Source organism: Megalops cyprinoides, chromosome 3, assembly GCF_013368585.1.
Source record: "Megalops cyprinoides isolate fMegCyp1 chromosome 3, fMegCyp1.pri, whole genome shotgun sequence".
Lineage (NCBI taxonomy): Eukaryota > Metazoa > Chordata > Actinopteri > Elopiformes > Megalopidae > Megalops > Megalops cyprinoides.
The window spans coordinates 10,074,319-10,092,693 of record NC_050585.1 but is presented as its reverse complement, the minus strand read 5'-3'; the positions used below and the strand labels follow the sequence as shown (position 1 = coordinate 10,092,693).

Here is an 18,375-nt window from a genome sequence, read left to right as displayed (position 1 = left end):
ACTCAGCTTACATATACAAACCCTGAACAAGACACCTTTGATTGCGGAGCCATTAATCTAATCCGTACCTGTAATACTGTGTCACGCAGAAAGATTTTACCTTTATCTGTTTACTATAAGTTAATGTTTGGTATCATGAACCTGACTATTTTGTATGTGTGTGTGTGTGTGTGTGTGTCTCAGTGTGTTTGCTGTATTTTATTTGATTATTCTTGAAAGAAGAGTGTCGACACTGGGTAGCATCATTTTTGTGATACTACATAAGTGTCTCTGTAGTGAGTTTAAGGCGAAAATGTGTGGGAAAATTTGTGTTATGAGGATGTGTTGGCATCTTATTGATATCAATACTTTAAGTGGCAGATCTGTTTCTGTAAATGTGTATGGCGGAAATGTAATTTGTATTTGGGAATACATTACCTTCATTATGTATCAGAAGAGGACCTGTTTTGGTGCTTTTTATGTGGAGTACAACCCTACAACCCTTGTTTTTTAACATATGTGAAATGATGCATTATGGGTAATTACACACAATTTTTTTGCAGATGTATCCAAGAAGGACGTCCCAGCTGAGGATTTCGACATCGACATGGACGCTCCTGAGACTGAGAAGGCAGCCGTTGCCATCCAGTCACAGTTCAGAAAGTTCCAGAAGAAGAAGCATGACAAGTCCTAGGGCCAGTCAGGTGGCTCAGCCTCCCACAACCAGGGGGCGCTGTGGGAGCTCTGTGTTGCATGTCACAGTAATCACATTGGACAGACTCAAGGGGGGGCAGGAAAGCAAGGCGGTGCACTGTTTATCACTATGTGTGTGAAATAATAATTTTGATTGCTTTTTCAAAAACTATGAGGGTCTGAATATGTGTTTCTCTCCTTTTTCATTTTTCCCCTCATGTGTACTGATAGCATGTGTATGGTACTGTCATAAGTTCTGTAGCGCTCAAACGCTTTAGCAAGGGAAACTATATTTTATATAAATTGCCAAATGATGTAATTCAGTTTGGCAGTGGTGGTTGCATTTGTGTTTTAAGTTTAATATACAACAATGTGAAGTCATCAACTAATGTGTAATACTTCCAGTTTAATATTTTAAATGCTGCTAGATAAGATGGTTTGGCAATAAAGCAGAGATGGAACAGGGGTAATGATTCAATTAAATATAGGCAAAATGTAGCAGGATGTATTGTTTAGATCATTGTGAAGTATTGATTGCATTGGAAAATGTCCTGCAGAGCTACATACATCTATGGATTTTTTTCTCCCTTGGAGGTCTTAAAATAGCCATTTCCTGTTCCAGAAATATTCCAGGCAATATGGAATCTTTGTTTAGAAAGGCAAATGTGTTAACTATTTATAACTGAAGAATTTTGAACTGATTACACGTTTTATTTTCTTGACCCAAATGAAATACAGTTGCTAGTGACTGTTCTTTCATCCATGTAACAAATGCAGATTTTCCTTTAATTAATCCAAGAATTTCTTATTATTTTATGCCGTGCAGTTTTCTTTTTTCAGTTTTTTGTTTTTGATCAATACCTGTCAGACTTGTAATTTAAAATGGTTTCCCCCATTGTTTCATTTTAAGATAAGAAGAACCATGTTATCATATCTTAAGCACCCTCCTTTAATACTGTAGAGATACCTTGGAAGAACATGTCCTCAATAAATAAAGGAAAGCAGTAAATAGTGAGTGGGACATTATTTCTTCAATCTCAGCATGCTCATATTTATCAGTTACAGGCTACTAGTCTGTACCTGCTAAAATGTAGTATTATTTTGCATTGTTTTCCTTCCAGGTTCTATTTCATCAATAAATTAACTTTGCGTTTGGTGTATTAGATTCTTTTAAAATGCAGATTTAAGAAATCTGAGGAGTATGGTTGTGTATCGAGGCCATGGTAGAATTACATTCTATGGGTCAGCTACTTTGAGATCACAAGATAATTTCAATCTCAGGATTAAAATGTTTTGTTAATGTTTTTTCTCAAGATTACAAGACCTGTAACTCAGAGTTGTGCAAAACATAAGATGTATAACATAAAGATGTGATTATGAACAAATCTCTAAAGTATCTAAATGTTGAAAACCTGAGTTATGTGTCTCATGATCCCAGGATAGCTGTTCTGTAAGATCAGAATCCTGGGATAATTATCCTCAGATCATAACAGGCAACAAACTGCAAAAATAGTATTTTACAGCGTACTTAATGAGCCACCATAGGAAAAACTTTGAGGCTTGGGTGATTTTAGAAAGCAGCAAAATGCATAGTTTTATTGGGACCAATGAAGTGAGCTGAAGTGGTAAATTAAACACATGACATCATCATTATAGGGATTAAGTGCCTCTCAAATCATGCCAACTGATATTTTTCCTGAGCTGGCAATGATCTTTGAACTCAGCTATATTGATCCATTCCTGGGATTTATCTGATGGCCTTTTATAGTAGCTAGAGATGATTAAACTGGCAGGCCCAAATTTCTGTTCTTTCCATGTATGGACAGCAGGCTGATTGTAACGCTTGTGTAACACATTCTAATTAAGTAATTTCTGTTTTAAAATGGAATACTATGACCTTCTTTTTATGTTCTGAAATGGAAATCATAAACGTAAGAGAAGTTAGGACAGGTGAACCGAGCAGAGGGATAATCAGACAAATGTGTGCTACATTTTGCCTAATACCATTGTGTATTTTGAAGGAAATTAAACAGAAATAATGATATTTTCACATAGATGTGCATCCAAATCCAGATGAGCAATATAAATCCAATGAATATGACCACAATACTTTTCAAATGAATTAAAAATGTTTGATTGAATGAACAAAAAATTATCTGTCATGTCTGCAACTGCTGATTCACGATTGAATTTTTCAAATGCTAATTAGAAATCATATTAACATGCAATGTCCTAAGATGCCATTTGAGCCAACCAGTGTCAGGAAAGAGTCAAAGAGGTTGACAGTACCCCCCACCCCCTAGTACTAATAAAAACTCACAGTTCCTCCCAGGTGTTGGAATACTTGACATGAATGAATGTTAAACCAAAATGTGACTCTCAAAACTGTGGAAGGTCAACCCCCACACATGAGACGTGACATATAATACTCTAGGCCCTCCCATATGCATGGAGTTGGGCCCCCTAGGGGAAACGGCCACAGCGGCCAAATCAATCAGGGAACAACTGTCCTCAATGTCTGTACAATTTACAATCAGCTCACAGGTAAGGTAGGACAGTTTTTCCCCTTGTACCTGTGAGCCTGGTCCAGAATCAGGAATAACCTAAACAACACTGTTCTGTGGCAACCCATGGTCCCTAGTGAGGTAATTGTGGGTAGTCAGGCACTGCCATTACAATTGTCAATGAATCTCTTTTGTGTCCACGCAAACACTTCTCTTTATCTTCAGCAGTGAAGATAAAGGCTAGCGTGCAATCTCAAGAATTAGAGTTCTATGTCTTAAGGCCATACAGTGTAAATGGTAGTATTGACTGATATATAATCAGTATACATATACATTAGCATTCATTTTACTGAGCAGTATTTTGTTTCTATAACAATATGGTAAATATTCATACATAAATAAACAACTGAACAACACGACTTTGCTCTGTGCACTGCCATTAAGACTAAGGTAAAACATTCCTATTTGGTGGCAAAATTCACTGCTGCTCTGATCAGAAGATTTAGGTAATCTTCAAAGAAGGAATAGATCTAAAAGAGGAGATTGCTGTGCTCCACAGAGGGCCTGCCTTGATGGGCGGCTGTCAGCCGGACCAAAATTGAAAACAAAACACGGTCTTACCCATTAGATGTCCAGGTCTCAGGAGTACCGCTGTGTTCCGGGTGTCAGGGATGTTTTTTGGCAGTCAGGATCAAGAAGGTAGCTCTGGCCAGTGTGATTAATGTCCTGAGGACTGACGCTGGACCGAAGTGCTTGGGGACCGGCCAGTAGCAGGAGGCTTGGCTGTGTTAGTGGGGTGCTCAGGGGAGATCAGAACCTGAGAAAGAGCTTGCGGGCTGGACAGCAGGGTTTGAGGGTTCAGAAGTTAAACCTGGGACTTAAAGGGGTGATTTGTGGCTGGACAGGAATGCACACAATGCAGGACAGGGGCAGAAAAGGGTTGGCTAGAAGTGTGTTGGGCTGCACAGAGCGGGACGGGGCTGAGTCAGATAATTTAGAAAATGGACAGTGCTTGATGCCTGGAAAGCCTTTCCAGAACCTAAGCAGAATATACGCTCTACTGATCCACTTTACTGGCAGTGTCAGCCACTGCACCCAGCATCAATGACCAGATTAAACACTGTGGTGACGTCTTGTGCTATAGCTATTTGGGTTATAGCTATGTGCCATATATCTCTGTGCCAGCTTCATTGGGAGGAAGTATCCCATTGGATAGATCATGTGTCCATTTATGGAAGTGATGACGGCGTTAAGTTTGTTGTTCAGACACTTCACATTCACTATAAGTAGTGAAGCAAGTAAATGGTGAGCTGTAAAACTCCCTTCCTGCATGTAGAGGACTTTGGTTCCTCTGTTTGAACTGCCCTCTTCCCTTTGTTTGCATCCAATTTATTGAAAGACAGCTGCTGCAGGACTTGGTTAGCCCTGACTGCTCCAACTGGGTTTTAAATTGGTTGCATTATTATTCTGTGGAAATATGGTCTCATTGATGAGGAAGAAGGGAGAAACAAAACCCTGAGCTTACAAAGAAGAATTTTCAGCATTAGCCTTTAAACAAAACAGAAAAAAAAAACATGATGTAACACTTGTGACACCATGTAACAAGTGCAGAATTTCAGCAAAAAACATTCACCTAGAAGGAAAATGGACAAATAGTTAATTTCATAAAAACATACTGAAAAGTATGTTATTCAGATTAATATTATAATTTAATTTGATTTTCTACACATAATTCTCTCAAGTATAACCCTTGTGAGTTAATGCAAGTTAAAAAAAAATTATATTGATTCTCTGCACTTCATCACTCAGCAACTCAAAATAGTTTGAGAATTATAGGTCACTTCAATTACCCATTTTATGTGCTTTTAATTTGCCAAATATAGTCATGGAAAATGTGTTTCTGCCTGCTATGTTGTACATATCCCAGAAATCTGGAATTAATATATTTCAGTCTCTTAAATGTTTAAATACATTTGAAGTTTGAGAATAGGCTTGTGCAATGCTAGATTTATGGAGTCACCTTCACAGTGTCCTTGTCATAAACATGGCTGCTTTGGGGCTTGTGACCCTAATTCAACTGGTCAAATCATTTGATTCATAACAATTTATTGGCAATCAATAAAAGATATACAGTAATAACACCTAGTAATATTGTAGCACATTATCCCAACAGACATTATGGGGTAGGGATCCCTTAAATCTTCACAATTAAATCAAGATTAAGATTAAATGAAGGTCAAATTTACATTTAGGGGTGACTTTCTAGATCGATGACTTCTAAAATTCCCTTCTTTCATTCAAACACAACATGTAATGCTTAAGAGCCCTGACTTTATGCTGTAATGAGACCAGTCCCCACATTTCTAGAATTGATTTTGGCTTGTTATATCCCTGCTCAATATTACTGTGGCTGAGAATTCACCTCTCTCTTTTTACTTGATCATTAATCAATATTGTGAGACACAGATACATCTCCGTTGTAGCTGTGAATAACAAGGGACAGCATATCAGTTATTGCTTAGCCAGGAGTTCAATATATTATCACACTAAAATGTTTTAGTTTTCCTGCTTTAAAAGCCTCTCACGGATGTTGTTGTGCACTTAATGTACACGTCAAAAGCTGAGAACATGGCTCACATGTAAACCATGTCTAACACAGTGCCAATTGACATGCTGGACACAGCAGCATGTTACACTTCATCCACTGGAATAGTATTACACAGACATCGTTTTTGTGGTTCATGCATGCTACAATATTACAATATGGTTATGTTGCAACAAAAACAGTACATAGGAATTTGGGGATCTGAGTGCAACCATGCAATGGAACAGTTGGGGCTGATATTGTAAACAACCAGTACTGTCTGTGGCTTAGTTATTTGAGCCATGCCTGACTAAATGGGAAACACTCCGACTTATGTAGGGGCACAGAAAGTGCCAGGGCCTAACATGACTAAAAAAGGGGCCCATATTCAGCGACAGACTAATGTACAATGTACTTATGACAGTGTCTTGGCACACCCAACACCATGATCTTCATCCTTAGCAAGATGCTTTAGATTTTCAAAGGAAAAAGTGTCATTTGTATACACAAATGCTTGAAGGCACAGTAAATTAAATTACTATAAATTGTTTCCCCAAATAGAATGCAACAGCACTGGAGTAATGGCCTTTTAAGACTCATTCTCTCTCTCTCTCTCTCTCTCTCTATAGGCCCTTTGTTCATTGCTCAGTCCATTTAATTGGATTGTACCTCACCTGCCAATCATACACAAGTTGGCAGAGGTTGTTGGTCTAATTATGTGCCTATAAATTGACACATCTCCAAAGTAGGTATTGTTAGAATTCCAAATATAAATATTTAAAGTAAATAAAATCTTGGAAAGACAATGCAATGCATGAGAGTGAGGGCTGTTATATCACACAGGGATGCGTTTTATAATGTCGCACTTTGTAATGATGCACCATTACTGTACACACTAAGTGCACTTACAATACTCTGCAGCTGCTTTCTGCTTTTCCGACACAGCTGCTGAAATGTCTAAGTCTAAGGTCTAATAATGTAAATCCTATGTAATGCTCATGATCAGTTGCAAAGCCTGCGGCCACAACATTGATTGTCAAATGTCCCCACCGTGAATGACACGAGAGATGCCAGCTGTGACAATGGCTTTGCTCATTACCAGGGATGTTCCCTTCGATCTGACAGAATACACTGTATGTTATATTGCAGCAGAAGCGCCATTCAGCAGGAGAGACATGTTACACCAGAAAGGCTGCCTGCATAAAATGGATGACCCCAGCCGTTGATGGCTCAGTAGCCTAATGAGCACAGAAGGAAGAAGGATGACATCATAAGATCATAGGTGTCTAAACTCCTATCTTCTCTTCAGAATATCTCAGACCGGAAATGCAATTGGATATTCAAGGTGTAGATACATAATATCACAAGGCTGTGAGGAGTAACTCTGCTCCTGGAACATTCAAGGACTAGAACAAATTGACTGGCAAAGAAAGCCATGCATCATTCCTCTGAAGGACAGAGGGACAGGTGGTCCAGATGAGATTGTATTTAGGCCAGACACCCTGGGATGCAAAGCAGAACAAACAGATGTGAAGTTTCATGCATGGAGTTCAAAGCTGGAGAGTAACCAAAAATATTGTGGTCATTAGTCAATTACAATGGAGCAACAAAACCTGAACTACAACAGGACAGCTATTACAGGGTGTAATTGTGCTTTAGGGGAAATATCAATTAGCAAACAGATATGAATGGGAAAAAACAAACACCACTTGTAGCAGTCCTGGAGGTGCAACAATGTTATCTGGAGTACCTCTTCAGGAAGGTCTGATCAGAATAAGATGACAATGACAAAAGCTAACAGAAAATGACATACAGAAACATACAGTAATGTCATGTTGGCGCAGAATATCAATGTGCTGCTGACATTATTCCTGGGTTTCACCATCCGAAAACCTCAAAATGCTTTTATTAACACCTAATGTGCAGCAGCATGGCCTACTTCCACTTTACCCCAGACATTTGAATGACATTGGACAGCAGGAAGTATTACTTGGCCTCAGGGCATCTTTATATTCCAGTGAGACAAGAGAATGTAATGAGAGCAAAGTGAAAACATTCCCAAATCTAACTGTTCTCACTTTTATTTTTATCAATGTGTTACATTTCTGTTGAAATTAAGCCATGTTTTCTAATGCTGCAACGGTGGCTGCTTCCTCATACAAGCTCTGTGCATAACAGTGGATAACCTGTTAATGTGACTTATGTGACTTGTGTAGACAGGCAAGATCAGCAAATGCAAAAAAATCTAAAAGCACTCCAGCAGAGAAGCAGCAGGATTTAAAGATTGTTAACCTCATACAAACAGTTCTGAGAACTTGATTGTCATTGCTGTAAGGTAGGGATGGGAGAGAATGTTGTCATGGAGTCAGAGAGGCAGTGGATTGTGTTCAAAATAATGATGTCCTCTGATTTGTGTGTATGGTAATTAATAGGCAATTAATAATCATAATAATAATCATAACTATAGATTATAGTTGTTGTTATTGTTACTGCTACCACTACTAATATTAATAATAGTCTGAGTTTTTGATTTATGATCCCAGGTGCAATTTTCTTAATTAAAAGTCTCACAAGCTGTGTGATAGCAGAAAGCACAGACTAATTAGGCAAAATTAAGAAACTCCATTCCAATAAAGCATGCCTCTCTAGAAGCAATCAATGTCTTGCAATCTGCAGCTGCATATTTCTCGGGCAGATCAGATAGGAGAGTTCTGTCACCGGCCTTATTTATGACAGCACTTAATATACGCTGACGGGTGGCAGTGAGTAAATCTCAACAGCCGCGCTTAATTTGCTGCGCACTTCTAGGGGAGGCCAGAGAATATAGTTGTCATTCTGGATAATACATTTCCCTTCATGCACACAACTCTGTTGCCCGCATCCGTAATATAGGATCATGGAAGCACTGTCAGTGTCCAGGCCAAAGTCTCAAAGGTGCTGAAAGCTGGGGAATCAATAGAGCAATTTTGGAGTGGAGTCTCTTTGAGGGAGTGCAAAAAGTCAATGACTGAGGGGGTAGTGGAGAGGTGACCTTGTTTGTATTATAGAAAGTTCATGTCAGTGACTCGTGACTGGTACAAACACTTATATTTCCTCCAAATCATAGTAGAAGTGACTACAGCCAGTCTGTTATGTACACCTAAGCATCATGACTGGCTAGCAGAAATCACACCATTGACCCATTAGATCACGCTTGGCCAGTTATTGAACAATGGTGCACGATTACATCAGGTCACCGGTCGGTCATAGCTTTCCTTGGTTTTACTTATCTTTGTGCTTGCACCATGCTTAAACCTGTACCTCTAAAAGATATGTCATTTCTGTTTTGTTTCCCACTGGATGAAATTGGCACCTTGAAAGGCACCGTGGGCATACTGGTGTGGCAACATCATTTAATTAGATTTTGAGCCTTTCTCCACTGTGAGCCGTATGAGGGCGTGAATCCCATTCCCAGCCCAGCGGCGTGTCCCCGCCCTGTCCCTCTCCTCCGTGACAATCTGTGAAATCAGACCCGAGGTGTGACAGCAGATGGAGTGCCACAGTGTCTGGTGCTGTTTCGCCACATCGCCGCAAGAGACAGAAGCCACAGCAGGCGTGGGACTGCAAGCCCACCGCCATGGCAGGATGAACACCGTCACGCTCTACCTGTGCTATGGCACACCTCTGCGTCCTCCTACCCAAGGAGCACACGGCCTTCCTGTAAACACCGCCGTGAAAAATATTCCTCGGGGCTTGCTGCTCGAAATGCCAACTTTGTGTTACTCCATGAAGCGATATTCCGCCAAGCGATGACGAAAACCCCCTGGAACCAACCCATGGATCCATCTGCGAATGCAGCACACCTGTAAATGTTGTGGAAACTCCCTCCTGACCTTAATTTGGTATTGTGCACCTGCCCAGGGCTTTGCATCTCCCTTTTTGGAGGAGTCAAGACTACACGTATGGTGTCACATTTAAGATTTAATGTGTGTGCATACAAATACACACAAACACAGCTGAAATATGGTAGAATAAAGTAACACACTGGATCTTTAGATTCTGGAAACTTTTAAAACACAATACAGGTTCTGAATGCAAAGTGCCCCCTTGCTTTCTTATGTTCAAAACATGATATTTCTAAATGGGGGCAGTAAAATAAAAAATATTCTGAGAAATATATTGTGCCAGTATACAAGCTTCACATCATGGATGGGAATCCACCCAGTATTGCACCTTAACAGCCTTACCAGCTTTCTAGACAGGCATATTAAATTGTATTCAGGGGATTTTTTTGAAAAGAAGCTACTTTTCCTGATTTTATCACACTGCCACCTGCTGGCAGTAAGGAGCCTACACTAAGACTCAATGTCAGCCTGAACTCTTTCCCTTTAATGCTGCAATAATGTAAATTATTCAGTGCATTCCATATGGCTACTGTTTAATATAACTATAATGGCCTGAATAATAATATATGTCATTGCTCAATTCCCACTTAAGATTGTCAAAATGTCCTTAGATATTAAGCTTCATTCATGCTCAAATATGAAACATTAGGGTACAATAACTACACAGCACCATCTGTGGACTGTAATGAACTCTGGGGAGATGGCACTGGAACAGACTTCCTCTTGGGAAAAACTATAATCAATTCAAATGTCTTTTCTGTAACTCAATTTATCAATTAGCACTCGGTTATATGCAGGCAGCAACTGGCCTTTACCCATTACCTCACACAAAGAAAGCATTTGAACCCCTTCAAAATCACCCACAGTCACGTATTTGTCCATGGTCGCTACCAAGTGGGTAGAGTAACACCCTTTTTGCAAATGGTTAATTGCAGAGACTACAGCAGAACCCAGACAATACACGAGCTCAGGCTAAAGATGAAGTTTCAAAAATCAAGTAATCCGAGCCCACAGCCAGCAATATTCACATTTGAGTTTGATTTGGAGGGAATTATCTGGATTGTCACGGTTTTCCCTTATAGAGCAACAGCACTGCAGTGCAGCAGCAATAAATCAAATGAGACACAGGGGCCCCATGGAGCAGCGCTACAGCACTGCGAGCATGAGGTCTGTAACCGCCAGTACTTCTGGGGTGTCCTGAAGTGAACACCAGGGTATATACAACCAGCCCCATGCTAAGAAACAGCACTCACCACACAGGCAAACTGTTTGTAAGCCATTACTGAACACATTACGGCCGGCCATATGCCGCCCTCAGCATGCTCACAAACACTGGTTGGATATACTCTATAGACCAATCCGTCCAATGAAACTCCCTGCTTTTAATTAGTTTAAGAATAGAGTGGGGGCTGGGGGGTTCGAGGAGGGAAGGGGAGGGGTGGGGAGGTCCGGAGTTGGGGGTCGATAAAGGCTCCATTTCCAAATTAAAACCAGATTTGTGCAAACATGACTAAGGACTTTATTAACCAAATCAATTTCCCTGTAATGTCCACAAATAAAAGTGATTCTGTATTATAATAATAAACTTCACATCATCATTTCATAGTGTGACATAATTTATAGCTGGATTTACAGCCAATATCATTACTATTGTTATTAATATTATCATTATTATACGTATAATAATAATAATTATTACTATTTTATATTAATTATTTAGTGTTCAGTCCCCATGCAGTCATAGGCAATTTATTTTAAAAGATAAATATCTGAGAAGATTGGACAAAATTTCCTTCTATTATAATTCATATATTCCAGTAAAACAGCTGACAAACACCCAATCATCAGTGAGCTCCCACTCTGATAAAAATAAATAAATCAAGCAACATCCTGCCAGATTAACCTGATACATCTTCCTTTTGGTTGTTTTTTTTTTCAGATTTTCTCCTTTCCCATAGTAATATAATTCATAATAATATTTATATTCATCATCATCACCATCATCACCGCATCATCGTCATCAATGTCATCATCATTATAATAATATCAATATTTTTCTCTCATTTTTAAATAAATTCTTTTGGCAATCTTCGTGTGGAGTAATTTCAAATGAACGAATGCTCGAGTAAAAAATAACAAGGAAAGAAAGAAAGCGAGAAGAAAGAACAGAAGTAACGCATCCTTTTTTTTGGAAATCGGAAATATATACAACGGCTTTTGTAGGAGTCTGTGTGTTCCTCCCGTGTTCCTCCTGAGCGCGATCTTGTCCGTGCTTGCAGTCCGGTCTGTGCTCTGTGTTATACCAAGGTGTAGGACTTTGCGTACGGGTTGTTGCTCTGTTTCAGGTGCCCTCTGGAGTCCAGCAGGGACTCCTGGGAGCTGCTCAGTTTGGCGGCCTGTGCCAGGTCCGTGCCCTCGCGCTGGGGCAGTGTGGAGGCAGTCCCAGGCTGCCACTGCTGCACGTCCCTGCTGGCCGGCGCCTCCAGGGGCGTGGGCTGCAGGATGGCAGGCCTCTTGAGCGTGCGGCTCTTCTGAGGCTCCAGGCACCCCTCGCGGCCCGCCCCGGGGACGCCGCGGTTCAACAGGAAGTCCATCCGGAGATAGGGCGGAAGGTGCACCAGCTCGCCTCCTGGAAGAGCAACAGAGCGTGGGGTAAGAGCACCGCTCCAGCTGGGTCACATCCAGTGTAAACCCCGGGAGGATTGCATGGGGAAGGTGACTGAGCTCACAGCTGCGTGCTACAGTAGAGAAAAGCTGGTCTCACCACAAGACAAATCTGCAGTGTCTGCTGACTGTACATTTCTTTATAAATCGGCTTCAAACCAGTGCGCATCTGTCACTCTGGCCGATGTGATAAGGCATTATAGGCAATCTAAAACGACTTTCAAAAATAGTTTAACTTCATGACCGTAACAAACATACATAGCAATGTAGTGTCCAGTGGCTCTTTTGTGGATTGCAATGATTTTAGAGTGGAATTTGTTTTTTTTTCAGTGCCTACATCTTTTTTTATTGATTTGTTTTTCAAAGATGTTCACGTCCTTACTTCTGCCAGAACATTCTTGTGCAGATCCTATTTTAAATCTCACTTGCGGTGAGCATTGGTTTTTAAGCTATAAATGCCCATTTTCTGCCTGAGCTTAAGCATGCCAAGAGCTGAGTCACCCTCTTCAACTAAGATATCAGTCTGTCCTGTCATTCTCCCAGAGCCACGACCCCACCTTTCCTTGTGCAATCTTAAATCACTTAAGCCTGTGCTCCAAAATAACTGATTCCGCATCCGAGGGTGACGGCATCAATTTTTTTCATCAATTATCTGTACTGCATGCCCCACACTGTGGCTGGGTACATATAATTCATGATACCATCACCTTACAAAGCACTGCACTGATTCAGAATCTAGAGGGTTAACTGATCAAAAGAACCACAGATTTGACAGCAGGCTTAATTGCAGATGTGTCTACTTATTGAAGCAATGTGTCTCTCCATTAATCTTTTAAGGGATGAGGGAATGAACTCGCTTTAATTGCTAACGCCTGCTAGAAAGAATTACAACTCCCATTTGGCCTCTACTGCAGACCTCTGAAAAGGCAGACCCATGTATGCTATAGCTGACCTTGGGCATTCACTGGAATTCAGATAAAATGTTAACATTTTAGTGTCTTTAATACGCCTTTATCAAACTAATCAAGGTGATGGATGGAAGGAAACTTTAATGGAATTTTTACACCATAAATATATAATCACATAGAATTACACTGGGCTTGCAGTTCATTACCAGTGTATCCATATCAAATCTTCAGCCTTCTGACAATAAATGCATCTTACCTACAGCTTACACCTTACACTTGTGACATTAATTAGACTGTGTGTACAGTGTGTGTTTGCCTCCTTGGTGTTTTTGGTGCTCATGTCCTGGTAACGTTTCTGATCTGATGTCTGAATCCAACACATCTTCAGCCTCTTTTTTAATATATTTTCATCACACTTCAGGAAATTACACAGAATGCAATCAATAACACTGCAGTAATCCTTTATGAGCTGAAACTTCAGAAGCACCCTCTGGCTGCCTAACTGTACAGAACAGGGAACTGACAAATGGCCTATCATCAACTGGTTTATGGGTTGGATGCACACTATATTGTTTTGTGTGTAGATTACAGTGTTGGTGTGCCTCGGTGCCTGTGTACTTTATTGAAACGTGCTTATGGTGCCTTGCTGTGTACTATACCGGCTGACTGTTTGCATGCATAGTGACCTATTAAAACAACCTGTAATTACATGTGGCCTGGATATCAACTGTCAGTCCAGTCCTTGCCCCAAGACAACATTATCAACACAGTGAGAAATGACTTCATTGCTGTCAATTTAATGTACAAAGACAATGGGCCTCATTCATCAAAATGTTGGCAGAACAAATTTATTTGTTCTTGGGAATAGTTTGTTTGAAAAAGTCATTCATAAAATGTGTGATACACCCAGTTTTGTTCTTATGCTCGTTCATGTGTTGATGAATCCCAACTGTCCTTTAATTAGATGCTTATGTATGTTATCTGTAATTAGCATGAGTAGATGCCCTGACAATGCCATATAAGGACATTCTGACTTGGGTGTCGCAGGTATAGCTGAAATGCTGCCGAACAGGGAAAAAGAAGATATTTTCTCTGATTGACAGACATAAATAATTCTGACAGTGGTGGATGCAAGGAAAAATGCATTTTACATTGTGAGCAGTGGAGTGTCATTAGTAAACACAGGTCATTAGTAAACCACTGGTCAAAATAAGGACGATTTTGAAAGGACTGCAATATCTAAATCAGTTTTCAATAAAAAAATTCTCCTAATGTGTCTTGATTAACAATGCAATTTGTATCTAAAATAGAAAATATGTGGGAGTAGACCTTACAGATGTAAGCTGGGGGTTTCATGTTACATGTAATTCATAGCTTGACTCAAAGGTGCTCAGTTAATTCTATGCAGGTCTGAATTGTAGCGCTGTTCTCTGGAGCAATATGTGCATAGGGTCCTCTCTCATAGCCGTTCACCTGGTGGCAAACAATGTCCATGTTTAATGGCCGAATTGTCAAGGACACAGCAGGCCAACATGATCTTGCACACCTTCTCTGCTGTGTGCGAAGGCATACTGTCTTCTCTGCCCAACACACATACACTGGCCATTTAGCACACAGATAGTGCACTCTATTGAGTGAGTGCATGTATGTGGTTGTATACAACCTGTCATGGTGGCTGCAAATTGACCAGTGACATCAGCCAGAGTTTAAGCACAAAACAGGTATAAAACAGAATGACACTGATGAATGTCGCTTGACCAAAAATGCTAATTGCTAATTTTCACTTTACCCTCTGCACTTGGGCACTTCACCTGCACCTACCTTATTTCTTTTGGGGACAATTTTTAGGCCTAGAATGATGGTGCATGGATTTAGTTTTGTGTCTTAGAGTGATTCCCTAAACTGAACTGAACCTGTGGTAAGCTGTGAGTTCACAAGCTGCTTTTAGGCACAAAATCAAATGCTTTTCAGTATACACTACTATTTATAATAGATACAGATTCACAATTACAATTTGGCAGGTAAATTAAGAACAGTATAAGATTACTAGTAATACAACGTTTATTTAGAACGGCAACAAAGAATAAAAACCATTGTCTTGCTCAGTTATATGTACTTGCATATGTGGTACGAATGGCCTGGAACAGTTGAAGGATTCATTCATATAACAGTAACAAATTCCACATGAGACTGAATTTCATGAATTCTGAACTGTTCATCAGATTGATTACACACTTACTATACGTGTAAAATCCTTTGTTTCCTTGAATACTGAACACAGCCCAATAAAACCCTCTGAGGATGACAAGCACTGCCAGCAATTGTGAATCTGTTTTTTACTGCCTCCAAATCATGAACCATTCCATATACATTTCATCAGGGAAGCTTCTTAATTCAATCCATATTCCACTAGGACGACTTCACCAAACCAAACTACACATTTAGGCCTATTAACAAATCAAGGAAAATATGGCAGATTGCATGTCTTCATCGCAGAGGCCTTTCTTACAATTTAGCATTTCAAACACGTTAACAGGAGTAAATTGAGAGGTGCACGCAGCCTGTCAATGTGGATTATCTCTATGATACAGTCCTGTCACGTCTGCTTTCCAAAGTGCTGTCATCTCACTTCCGGGTGAATTTTCATGCCTTGTTTCTGTATACGCACGCAAGGACTTGGATGAAGCCCACTGTCAGCAATACCTAAAAGCCCTTCAGTCAGCACTGACAGAGCATGTCAGTGCACCACATGACACATCATCTAACATATTATTATTATTATTATTATTATTATTGTTATTATTTATGTGCTTTGCATTTCTTTACACACTTTCCTCACCTGAGAGCCTGCAACTTCTTGTTTTAAGACCCAGGTATCACCTGCGTATAACCCATAAAGTATACGCCACTCACCCGGTCTGTGTGCCTTAGGGACCGCCATGTTCATGACCCTGCCCCCATCCTGAGGTTTGGGCGGGGACGCCGTGAACCTGCAGATGCCCGACTCTGATGGCGTGCTGGAGGTCAGGCTGTCCGTGTACTCGTTGGTGCCAGCGGTCATCTGCTCGGAAGAGGTGTCGGAGATGAAGCACTCGGTGATGGTGAACTTGGCATGGCGGAGCTGCTCCTCCATCTTGGCATGCTCGTAGGCCCGGGCCAACTCCTCGTAGGTGGAAGAGGCACTCTCCGTTGACACCATGCTGCTCCGTGCACGATCTGGGCGCACACAACCGAAAGAGAGACCACTCAGAGCCAACACCCAGCTCCGTGACCACAAACCCACCCACACTGCACTGGCCACAGGCAATCAGTACGCACAAACAGGTAATACATCCCCAAGCTTATTCTATATGGCACATCAAATGCATTTTGGTAATTGAAAACATACAGGTAGGCAGTGTGTGCCTGTGTGATTGGACACACATAAAAGCACATGGTTATTTGCAGTAAATTCCCACAGGCATTTGATCAAGGAGCAGTGCATATCAAACCAACATGGTCAAAATGGTGGGAAGTATGTGAAAATACATCTTTACAATTACTAGAGTCTTTGCCATAGACAAAAAATTAAATAAAATTTACTTTGTTAAATCCAGCATGTTCCTCCTAGCTCTTGTTTAACATAAATCAAGCATTAGATTTTAAAAAGCAGGACTAGGAGAGGAACTCAGAACCAGGAGAGTAAGTTTTTGGTTTTGTCTTCATTCTACAGTGGCATTCAACAACTGATAAGTCATGCCTTAATTTAATATGGCAGAACTTGACCTCAATTTCAGCCTGGTGTGAAACAGCTGAGGTCTAACTGTTATGGGGAACAGTTAGATTTGTGTGGTGCTGTGCTATTACCTGTGTCCTGAGATGGGCTGACGCTGTAACTGTCGCTCTCCTTGTCCACAGAGCCAGCTGCCCGGGGAGTGGGCAGCCTCCAGTCGGTGGACAGGGTGTGGGATGAGACTGGCGGGTGTGGCCTGTTAAGTGTCCACTGGCTAGCGTAGCGGTTGCGGGCAGCGGGCCCTGTTTTGGCAGTGCGCCGGGCAGTGGGGTCTGCAAGGCAGGAGAGGGCATTGGATAAAACCCAAACCCTTTCAGTACCCTTCTCAAATACATGTTGACCTTCATGACAGCAAAACATAAAACTGGCAAAAAGTGCTAAGGCCATCAATTGATTAAACACATCAAAAAACAGAACTTTTGAAGAAGTCAGAGGTCATTTTAGTATTTTAGGACAAGAATCCGATGTACAAATATTATACTGTATATGCTGAACCAACTTTGTTTAACTAAAATATCAGGAAATCTAACCACATGACACGATACATCAGGGTTAGCACAGAAGTAACTCTTAAATAGATCTATTCTGTAAAACCATATACCAATACTGCAAATAGCATTGCAGGTCATTAGTTATTTAATATTCTTGTTGGTGGCAGCAATTCTATTGTTGGATATTGATCAATGCTCTAAATTTACCCTCAAACCCATAAAAAGATAACTGTATGTAAGCCTCGGGTCTTGAATGAAGACCCCCTGTGCAATGAATCCGATCACACACTGGACAAATGTGACCGTTATAAAGGCCGTGAATTTAATTGAATTTAAGATGTGGCAGGTGAGGCTTACTTGTCCCCGGTCGGGCATCGGACACGTCCACCAGTGGTCCAGTGGCCTGAGAGAGGGACTGGTAATGGACCGTGTGTGTGACAGTGGAGGACTTCTGCTTGGACGTCTCGCCAAAGTCCGCATCGGTCAGCAGCACTGTGGACCTGTCATCTGTGGAAGACAAGGTCATGATGAGGGGGGCCTCCTCCACATTGCTACAAGATCCACTCATCTCCTTTCATCACAACATAGAACCAAATAAGGCTTTCTGACTGGGTTGGGAGGTTGTACCAACATTGCTCCAACAATATGTTGACTGGGTCATTGCTTGTTGAGTTTTTTGTGGTAAATGTACCAAATGGCTTAACACGTCTTTGTGAAAATACTTGGGCTCCGTTTACTTAAACCAGAAGAAAAGTAGATTTTTAGAGCTACAAAGGACCTGCTAAGGAACCAGTACAATGTAGGACACAATGAGTCAGCCATTGTTATAGGGAGAGGCATTTGCACTTAGGAATTCGCCCACACATGCTTGAACACAAGCTACAGTGCAAGGGCAG

At 40.9% G+C, this 18,375-nt stretch overlaps 1 protein-coding gene across 1 annotated transcript in view; it reads right to left on the bottom strand.

The window, feature by feature from the left end:
- Window positions 1–11,746: 11,746 nt before the first annotated feature.
- The window catches only part of LOC118774775 (Down syndrome cell adhesion molecule homolog), a 130,921-nt gene continuing 124,292 nt past the window's right edge, over window positions 11,747–18,375 (bottom strand). The window contains exons 30-33 of the mRNA XM_036524262.1: window positions 17,837–17,986; window positions 17,063–17,260; window positions 16,130–16,432; window positions 11,747–12,273 (exon numbers count right to left, since the gene is read on the bottom strand). Coding sequence (XP_036380155.1) covers window positions 11,942–12,273; window positions 16,130–16,432; window positions 17,063–17,260; window positions 17,837–17,986 — 983 coding nt within the window. The 3' untranslated portion in view covers window positions 11,747–11,941. The remainder of the gene's footprint in view (window positions 12,274–16,129; window positions 16,433–17,062; window positions 17,261–17,836; window positions 17,987–18,375) is intronic.